General features: G+C 43.2%; 1 protein-coding gene across 1 annotated transcript; it reads right to left on the reverse strand.

The window, feature by feature from the left end:
* Positions 1–261: 261 nt before the first annotated feature.
* CA7 (carbonic anhydrase 7) lies at positions 262–9,073 on the reverse strand. Its single transcript, XM_040075209.1, has 7 exons — positions 9,006–9,073; positions 6,775–6,972; positions 4,000–4,118; positions 2,675–2,770; positions 2,364–2,426; positions 1,249–1,404; positions 262–964 (listed from the first exon to the last, which is right to left on the reverse strand). The coding sequence occupies exons 1-7, from the start codon at positions 9,043–9,045 to the stop codon at positions 842–844; spliced, it is 795 nt and encodes a 264-aa protein (XP_039931143.1). The 5' UTR covers positions 9,046–9,073; the 3' UTR covers positions 262–841.
* Positions 9,074–10,648: the final 1,575 nt, after the last annotated feature.

Genomic DNA, 10,648 nt, shown 5'->3' on the forward strand with positions numbered 1-10,648 from the left:
AAGGAAACAAAATCCCGGCTCTCTGTAGGCAGACGTTGAAGGAGGTCATATTGCAGAGCATAGCACTGAGCTGAGGTAGAATCTGAGCAACTGAGGACCACAAAACACACCTGGATCACTACAGAGGAACTCTTCAACCAAACTGACCCTGACCAGGGCACTGTGGTCCTGCGTTCTGCATGGGCTGAAAGGAAAAATACCTAAATAACATTGCGGTAAACCGCTCTGCTTTTCAACACAGCATTACATTGTTACTTCTCATTGTAAGAAAACATCTTAGAACATTGGATTTAAAATACATACTTAATTTTCATACCAGGGCCTACTTGAGGCGAGTAAAGAACTTTTTTCTAGTGCTACTCATACAATCTGTGTCATCAGGCAGCAAGAATACAGTGAAAGCAGTCTTTAAATCAGAGTTCAGCAAATGGTAGCAACAGAACAGAAAGGAAAATTTAAGTCCAAAATTCTTGATTACTGTTTCCTCATATATTAAATGAGACAAGTAGAAGTTGTGGCCGTCTGCACTAATAGATCATTACACAATTTTCCATTTTATGTCAAGCAGGATTTTAATGTCTTTTTAATTTTATAGAGTTTCATGTCTTGGATAACAACGTAGTTCACTCAGCTATTCCTTATATTAAAGGGTACTGATTAAAAAGGTCCCATTCCTCCAAAGAATGGGCACTTCAAATGAAATAGGAAGCCAGAAGATTGTCCCCCTCCAAGCAGAGGGTTCGTGGAAATGCCTGTCTTGTGAGTTCCATGAGTGGTCTGTAGACCAGAGTATCTCACATGTGGAAGCTCTTGGATATCTCAGGTCCATTATCAGTTTTCTTCAGGCCTTGAAGGAAGCTCGAACAATTCTTCCCTTCAGAGGCTGAGGGGGGCGAAAGTTATTGGCCATTTGGATCCTCTGGTCTTCCTCACCAGTGAAGAGCAGCATGCGAAATTTCTCCAGCTGGAAGTTCAGGGGAAAAAATTCACTGCTTAAGGGGACAATCAACAGTAATGTCTTTTTAAAACTACTAAAAGGAAATATTCAGGATATTTCAATCAATTAATGGAACAGGTTCAAGCAAAGATCCTAGAGAATATTAACAAAAAATAACAAAAGCCCTGAGGCTTGAACAAGCTGAATATTTACAGACTTAACTTAGCCTCATTTCAAATCAAAACTGTATTTGCCAGCTTATCTAGCATTGAATGCTGCAAGAACTGAGAGAGTATCAAAAATTTATTTACCTGTTTCACAGAGATTCTGATGGGTTCTTTCAGCACTATCCATGTCACACTCTCATTAAGGGGTGGGGTTGTCAGAGAACCAAGGTATGTCCAGTAATCTAGACTCAAGGGCAGGAGACATTTAGGGTTGAAGCCTCTAAACTGAGCTTTTGTTCCCTGGGTAAAGAAAACAGACTTAAAATTTATCCTTTTGATTTTAAGTGCAGGTAAAATAACTTGAAAGAGAAGAAAATGTTAAAGTAACATTAAAAATAGGGGAAAGGAGAAGACTGGAAACCTTTGGCTGCCTTGTAACAGGCAAAAGTAAATGGCAAGTGTGATGCCAAATGCTGGCTTACTGGACTTTGAGGTCTTGCACCATTCTCTACTAAAATTCACCTCTAGCCACAACAGGCCCAAAAATAATGCAGATGTGTGTTCTGTATATAGTGTTCAGTGTGAGCTATAGATAATATCATAGCATAATTCCTTGTCTCATTACTTCTCATCTATTTTAGTATGAAAATTTAAATCCTACAGTCATTGTCTGGTATGGTAAATATTGGCTTTAAAAAAAAATAAAAATCAAACCTTCAAGTCTAAAATTAGAGGAAGGTGAATGGATAGAGGAAGATACATTAGCCAAAAGATTGGTAGAAATAGAAGGAGGCGCTACCTGCCTTAAGTGTTCTGGATAAGTACCACAGTCTAGAGCAACACTCTTCAGCCTGTAGGAGACTCCACAAAGTCACTCAGAAAACACCTCAGGAACAAACTCTGGACCTCAGTGAGACCATCCCTGACAGAGCTCTGCAGCAAAGAGTCAGCTTCCACGTGTGCCAGGCAAGGCTCAATGGAAAAGGATTATTTTGCTGAATCTCAAGGGTCAGGGAGCTGCTGATTTTAGACTTTTTGGGAAAGGCAGAACCTCTGAGTGACCAGTGGGGTCAGCACAGCCTAGTGAGGCACCTGAGTGAGGAAAATAATATGAACTTTGGAGGGGAAGTACAACTAGTTATGTGCTAGTTATGGGAGGATCTGTGGGTGGGTGATTTTTCATTTTTGTCTCAAAGATGTACATAAGCATGATTTTTAAAGGATATTCCAGAAGCTAATTTAAAGAGCTTAGAACTTACTTTAAATTTTACCATGTACAATGCATCAGTGAGTCTGTTCATATTGACATGTTCTTTTCCAATCTAAAAGAATGGAATAGACCAGTTAAATGAGAAGTACTACAACTATGCTTTAATTTTAAAAATTTTTTAATTGTTTTCTTACCCAAATCTTAACATTTCTACCAAAGCTTATCAGCAATTTGCAATGCATTAATGCTTCCAGTAAGTCATCCGTTTTCCTTAAGCACTTCTTTATGTGGCATAGTCCTCAAACACTTTACAGCATAATGCTTTTTATCATGTAAACATGCTATTTTTGCAATTCTTACCTCCAAGAAAACACCAACTACTGCCAAGCCATCTGGAGCTGCTGCTGCCTCTCCAAATGTTGCATATTTTCTGGCATTCCAATGTACTAAGTGGAGCTTTAAAGAAAAATAACAAATAAGACTTAAATTTGTGATAGAAGTTATGAACATGGTTTCTCATTGACAGCACTAACACTGGTTCATAACAGAGTTTTGCATCAAAGGCACTGACATGAAGAAGTCCAATCTTTTGGACAGGTCCATAAGTGTGGGCAGGAACCAGACAAGTTTTCTGTAGCAGGCCACATGGAGGGGGCATGGCCAGGCTTTGGGAGTGGGAGGGTACAGGGTGGCTTCTGTGATAAACTGCCAGAAGCTTCCCTAGCTTGTGATCACAAGGAAAAGACTGGGCTGGAGCAGCTCCTGAAGGACAGAGTGCAGCCATGGAAGGGACCAGGCTGGAGCAGCTCCTGAAGGACTGAGTGCAGCCATGGAAGGGACCAGGCTGGAGCAGCTCCTGAAGGACGGAGTGCAGCCATGGAAGGGACCAGGCTGGAGCAGCTCCTGAAGGACTGAGTGCAGCCATGGAAGGGACCCGGGCTGGAGCAGCTCCTGAAGGACTGAGTGCAGCCATGGGAAGGGACCAGGCTGGAGCAGCTCCTGAAGGACTGAGTGCAGCCATGGGAAGGGACCAGGCTGGAGCAGCTCCTGAAGGACTGAGTGCAGCCATGGAAGGGACCAGGCTGGAGCAGCTCCTGAAGGACTGAGTGCAGCCATGGGAAGTTGCATTTTGCTCCCAAAGGACTGCAGCCCATGGGAAGCTCTCAGGCTGGAGAAGCTCATGGAGCTCACTGTCTCCTGTTGGAGGGACCCCACACTGGAGAGCACAGGAAGAGTGTGAGGAGCCCTTCCCCTGAGGAGGAAGGAGCAGCAGAGACAACGTGGGATGAGCTGAGCACAGCCCCCATTCCCCGTGCCCCTGCACCACTTGGGGGAGAGAAGGAGAAAGCTGGGAGTAAAGTTAAACCCAGGAAGAAAGGAGGGGTGAGGAGAAGATGTTTTAAGATATATTTTTCACTTGTCATTCTCCTACTCTGATTTGGTTGTTCATAAGTTTTTTTGTTTTTCTGTGTCAGTAACTGGTGAGGGATCTCTCCCTGCCCTTATCCAAACTCACAGGCCTTTCCTTTCATTTCCTCTCCCCATCCAGCTGAGAAGGGCAGGGATGGCTGACCTACCCATGGTGAGCAAGGAACCAGAATCCTAATCCTGCCCGCACTGCAGACAAAGTCATGTGACAACCCCATTTGCATGAAATAATCCCATCTGTGAAAACACATCCTTACCTCACAGGGAAAAGGTTTTCCATCAATAGTGTGCTCTGATCCCTGGCTGTGTGTGGTCCCCCAGTGGAAGTGGAACTGCTTTAGCCGGAATGGATTCTGAAAAGGCCCTCCACTGATTGCTGGGCAGAAGAACAACAAAATAGTTTAAAAGGAGAAGAAAGCTTAAGAATTCTGACTTTTTAGCTTCCTGCTAATAAAACTGTTGGCATACTAGTGGAAAAAAGCCAGTAGCTTTTCCCAGCATGAAAAAGATGCATCATCCAGGCATTTCAGAGGGGTGGATTTACTAATGGAAAGCACCTACGTTAATTTGAAAATGTTAAATTAAAGACGCTGTATGGCTACCTGTACAGAATTTGTAGCTTTCTTGAAAGAGTGTATTTGACACAAAGATGTGGTAACCACTCTTATAGTTATGCCTTCCTGTTAAACACAATAAATACAAGTGGAACAGATGGAGCAGCCCTGGGAGCAGCACTTGGGGGTGAGAGAGCTGGCCCTCCCCCAGCCCTGAAACCCCCTGCCCTGGGCTGAGCCCCAGCATGGGCAGCAGAGGAAGGGAATTCTGCCCACTCAGGTGAGAGCCCAGCTGCAGAGCTGCCCCAGCCCTGGGCCAGCACAGCGAGGACCTGGAGCTGCTGGAGAGAGCCCAGAGGAGGCACCAGGATGAGCAGAGGGATGGAGCAGCTCTGCTGGGAGGAAAGGCTGGCACAGCTGCCGTTGTTCAGCCTGGAGAAGAAAAGGCTCCAAGGAAACCTTATATCCTGAACATCAGGGAGACAATTCAGCTAAGTATTTCCTTCTTGCAGTGTCTTTACTTCCAGTGGAGGTTATCTATATTCCATTCCCTTTAAAGACCTGATCCCATAAAAGAGGAAATATAATAGCTGGTACTTCACATGACACCACTCAACCTCAGATCACCTTCTAACGGTAAGGAAATGCCACAGAGACACTTGATACATCATTTAGAAATAACACCTAAGCACAGACAAATGCTTAAGATGCCACCTATAGAAGATATTTTATCAACAGCATCAGTAATCCCTCTAATTTTATATGCCACCAAATCGAATACACTTTGCCCAACAGACATTAAAATCTGATCAGTGTCACATTAATGAAATTAAAATTACATTTAATATCTGTAAAGCTTGTATCCTCAGTGCAGTTCAAAACATCTTATTTAAAGAGTGAAGCTGGGGCTTGCACGGTGCTACCACATATGCATGCTTCCAGCTGGACTTTATGCAGGAAACTGGCCTTGCCAAAGCAAAGGTTTTAGTATTAATTAAGCATATAAATACTTCAAGTATATTTTTCTAAAGTTAGCAAAAGAATGCATCAGCTATCCCAAATATTTTAAGAAATTTAGCTTCTATGGATTACTGTCAAAATTCTGTAATGTCATTTATGCAGAGCTTTGAGTCACTTGATCTATTTCAACACAACCAAGAGCAGTTTAAACCATGTTTTCCACTCCTAGCAGTCATCTTCCTTGAAAAAACGTTACTGCAACAAGACATGCTTAATATAGAAAGGGTCTCATTCCTGGCAGGTGCTCTGAGTCCGTATCTCTAAATGCAGAGTAATAGATGTTCTTAAACTTCTAAAGCTGAATAAAGTTCACTGTTACACAGATACAGTTCAGCTGAAAATTGCATTAAAGTAGTTACCAAGCTAAGATAATACTTCCAGAGATGTTTTACAAATTCTATTTATAGGGTGACGTTCTGAACCAACCTGTGCAGTAAAAATGGAAAATGCTCATCCAGTCTTCTTTGCAAATTCAGTAAAGATAAGATGCTTGAAAACCTGACCATCCCATTGGGCAGGTTCTTAAATTCTTTCCAGAAGAGAAATTTTAAAACAAAATGACTGGAATATTAACCTTTAGCCCTTATTTCAAAGGGTTACCAGCACAGACAAGCCACTTCACTGAAAAAGTAATTTGTTTTCAATATCAAGGTATCTTATTTAGCTTGCATCAATCAGCACATCCAAAAAGAGGATGAGATCAGCTGATAGGTTTAAAAATTGTTCCAGTTTTTTTTTTTTAATGCACTCTTCCATTTATCAGCAGCTTTATTATCTCCATTTGAATGCTCTTCCCCAACCCCCAGATGTAAAAGCACAGTCTACCATGGAAACAGACGTAACAGAAGAAATACTCAATCACTTAAAGAATTTACATTCTCTGCCAAGGGCTGAGACAAGAAGGTACAACTGCAGACAGTCCAACATCCGGAGTTGTCTGCTACCAACTCAGAACCCAGATTGAGATTAAGATTTTCTAACTTCTGAAGAAATCAAAGTGCTACAAGTCAGGGAGGAAAGAAGAAAATGCAAGGCACAACTTGGTGCAATGATTATGATGACTGTGCTGCATGATCCAGCTCTGCTCATCCCTGTGGGTGGGAGCTGGGCACCGAGGAGCTTACATCCCTGCTCTGGGTGCTGGATGTGGTCTGGCAGAGCTGGAGAGATGCCCAACAAACTTCAGTTCTCATCTAAAAAGAAAGGACTGCAAAATCAGATGTCTCATTTTTCTGATGCAAGAGCTTTTCCTAATGAAGAAACACTTATTGATCTGTGATATTGCATTGCTAGAGTGGCTCAAAGTAAAGACAAAACATAAATGGCTCCACTAACATGCCTTGCTGTAAGATGAAATTATACACATCATGGAAATTACACCACACAGAATGTACTTTATTATTTCCCCCACTAAGTCCCAAAGTGGTGTTCTGAGTTAGCTGGCTGTGTTAGTCTCACCCGTCCTGTCGTCAGTGTCCTCAAACTCCACCATGACGGAGTGGCCGGTGTTGGAGATGCTGAGGGAGGTGCAGGACTCGTAGGAGATGACAAGCGGCTGCAGGCTGGGGTCATAGACCGCCCGTGCAGAGTCAATGTCAATGGGCGACTGGCGGTTCCCCTGGGCAATGGGGTAAGCTTTGTGCCACTCGGAAGGGCCTTCAACAGCAGACAAAGGAGAGCAGCATTATTTCCTTCCTACCGTACACAGAATGGTCGTTTGGGGTTTTCACGAGGCTTGAAATAAAGCTTGCTCAGCAAGAGTGACTCCAATGTTTGGAACGTGAGAAATCAGTTTAAAGTCTCAACTGGTGTATTTTTATTAGCACAAGCAGGCTGCAGCAAGATGGGGAATTCAAATATCTTGCCCAGGACACACCGAGGAGATCATGGCACATCAACAGACTGCTGTGCCCCCAGTCACTTGTGCCACTCTCTCTCCGCAGAGGCTGCAGTTAGCTTGCTAAGGTGTTCTGAGGTGGGTACAGGTGTAAACACTTGCATGCACAAACACACTCCCCAAAGAAACAGCATTTAATTCTCCCTGGGAAAGAAAGCGTAAAAGCTCCAGCAATTCAAACTAGATGCAAATGACTCAATCTCTTAGCTACTGACTATGCAGTTATTTTTAAAATCATTTTATGACTGCAGTAAATCTTGGTGACAGCTCCATTCTTCACTCATGCCCACTATGGTATCTCTCTAACCCGAGTGAAGGATACAGGATGATAATTAACACTTTGGGACCTCCTGACCTCAATAAAGAGGGGAGAAAGCCCAATTTAATAGCAGAACTCTGCTGCCAGAGCTGGAAGATTCTTAAGCCATTTGAGATAACAAAAGCTTATCCATATCAAATAATTCCTTCTTCTTATGGCTAATTTTCTACTTTGCTATGGTACTGAAAGCAGCAACTAAATTCCTCTTCTGCTTCTGCGCATGAAGTCTAACAGTAATAACTGTACTTCAGGATTCTCAAGAAGTACATTTTTAATTGTAGCATTCTCACATGCTTTCACAAGCAGAAGCTTTTTTAAAATCAAGCACAGGTATTTAGCCTCCTTGAGTTTACATAACACAACAGTGATCTATTACATTGTTACTTGGCTTTGACACTTTTGGCAAAGCTGAGCTCATAAAATAACACCTTTTCTCAGCCTGCCTGTAAAACAGATTTGGGAATTAAATGCTCTTACACAAGCTAAGACAATATCATTTGGCTCTCACAAGCTTCACGAGAGTTTCACATGGCTTTATTACTCCTAGCTACAAGCACAAATACGTAACATTACCTACTACCACTAACCGGCTTCACTTGGTAGTCAAACTTGCTTTCAGACTCGCAGAAACCAAAGGAATTGCTATTAAGAAAGAGATTGGCCCCTGAAGGTTATGGAAAAGGCTTTTGTTGGACACTCAGCAGCTACAGTAATTGCCGCAAGGAGGGAGACTCCTGGAAGTTATGCAATTGTCTCATTGGCCAGCATCAGCCACTCATCCATCCCCTCTGAAAAGGACACAGGCACTATAAAACACTACTGTGGCAATCCTTCAGGAGCTCCACACCCCCCCTCATGCTGTGACATGCATCCTGGGAGGTGGGAAGCAAAGGAGGAGGACTAAATTAAAAACTGTCGAATCAGAAAGCATAAGTTGTTCTGTAAGAGATCTGATACTGATCTGTACAATTTGTTGATGTACTAGACATACATAACATATAGCTTATTTTAGTCACTTTGATGAAAGCCTAGATACCACATTTCAGCAACTGCACAGAATCAGGAGATCTATTACTGCTCTGCTAAATCTTCTTTACCTAACAGAATTGCTTTTGGAGGGAGACAGAGGTAATTTTTTTTTTTTTTTTTTTTTAAGCAGCATTTTGGAAGGGACCCATCTATAATACCTGCAGTCTGAAAAAAAACCCCAAAGCATTCAAACTGCTTCCCTCAGTTCAGGAATGCCAATTGCAACACTGAAAGGCAGCAGATGAAAACCTGCACATCTTTTGGTACCTGCACATCTTTCTGGGTGCTATTGATTATCAAAAAAGTAATTAATTACCTGCTGTATGTACTCGATTCTTGCAGACATCAAAATGCAGGCAGCACTGCAGGGCTCAGGCAACAGCTCTAGAAAGAAAATGAGCGGGGGAACACAGAGAGATGCGGCACGGAAATGCCATAACCTACCGTCAGCCTGCCCATATCCCCAACTGTGGTAGCCAGTCATTTTAGGAGCTGCCCTTGCTTGGCTCCAGCTCCCTGAGCAGGGCACTGCTGCCTACCTGCCTTTATAGTGGCTCCCCGTGAGATAGTGTCAGCCCCTTAAAGATACAGGGCAGCCACAGCAATTCCTGCAGGGCAGGGAAAGAGTCCGTGTTCTCCTGCCCCAGCCTTGCTGCTCCTGCTCTGCTCCCTCTATTTGCTAAGGCAGAACAGGTGAAGGAAAATGTAAAACTCAGACAATTGAAGCCTCAGGACTTAGAGAGAAAGCCAAATTGTGAATCAAATTTAGGAAAGAATCTCACTGTCTGCCCCAAGGAAGCAAAAGCCATCAGGTGCTCTGAGCATCAGGACGGTTGTGGGCAGGTGGAGCCTGCCCTTCCCACATCGGTGTTCTGCAGGGAGAAGCATCACTGCCTCTCTTCTGAAAGCCTCCTGCCAGCTGCAAAAAAGGAATGGTGTTTTCACCAGATCTGTAGTTAATCACAATTGGTGCTTAGATGAGATGGAGAACATGCTCATCTTGGTAAAGAACTTCTTGTGCAGCTTTTAAACAAGGTACAAATCACACAAAGTAAGGAGGGATTGACAATCTGATTTTAATTTTGCAACTTTAAAGAAACTTTTCAAATGGACAAAATTAAAAGCGTGGTTATATTAGGGACAGAACACAGCAGACTTCAGAGAAAGGAGTTGATCTGTGAAGTCTTAGTTATCTGGAATGATCCAGTAGTTGCCTGCACCCGGCTAAAGCCATGGAGAGGCTAAAATGAGACACCCAATCTGCAGCTGTAAAATGTCTTAAGACATCTCTGGGGCAAGGAATTGTCATTTTGTTAGATCTGAGGAAATGCTCTCTGTCAAGGCTACATATTGCAAACACATTGATTTTCACAAAGACAATAGCACACAAAAATAGGTATTCTTCTATTATGCAATCAAGAATATGGAAGGAAAAAAATCAATAAGAGCATTTTGTGCAACTTTTATGTTGTGGTGCTGCCTTGTAAGTATTAATTTTCTTTCTCAGGAGGTTTCCATGAGAGTCAGCTGTAAAACCTTTAAGAGTTGCTGATGCCAGCTAAATCACTCACAGAGGGATGTAAACTGCTGCAAAGGTCTCCACAGGAGAGCTCTACATTGACTTACTCAGGTCAGCCCTCACTTTGTTCTTGTCAAGCTGCTGTGAGCCACTCAGGTCCGTGACACACACCTGACACAGGCACTGGGTACGCCCGTGCCCCAACAGTCTGGGCACACAGGCCCTCGTGGGCACCCATCACTGGAATTAGGGCCTTAAAATACTCACTCAGATGAGAGTCAGGAAATCTGTTCTAAGGAAAAGTACAAAAAATACCATTGCAGCACTGAAAGGAAATGGAAGAGGGATTTTGTCTGTTAAAAGAGCAGACCATAAGCTGGGGAAGCCCACATGCAAGGCAGAGAATGCTAAGCAACTGTTTTCAGGAGAAACACCAACACTGGGCTCAGGTGAACACAGAGGGCACAGTGGCACTGCAGTGTCCAACCTGGACTACCCACCATTGACCCCTTCAGCTTTTATCTTCCCACTCAAACCCACAGAGGTGTCTGCCAATCTGGACTACAAA

The sequence above is a fragment of the Hirundo rustica genome, chromosome 11 (assembly GCF_015227805.2).
Source record: "Hirundo rustica isolate bHirRus1 chromosome 11, bHirRus1.pri.v3, whole genome shotgun sequence".
NCBI lineage: Eukaryota > Metazoa > Chordata > Aves > Passeriformes > Hirundinidae > Hirundo > Hirundo rustica.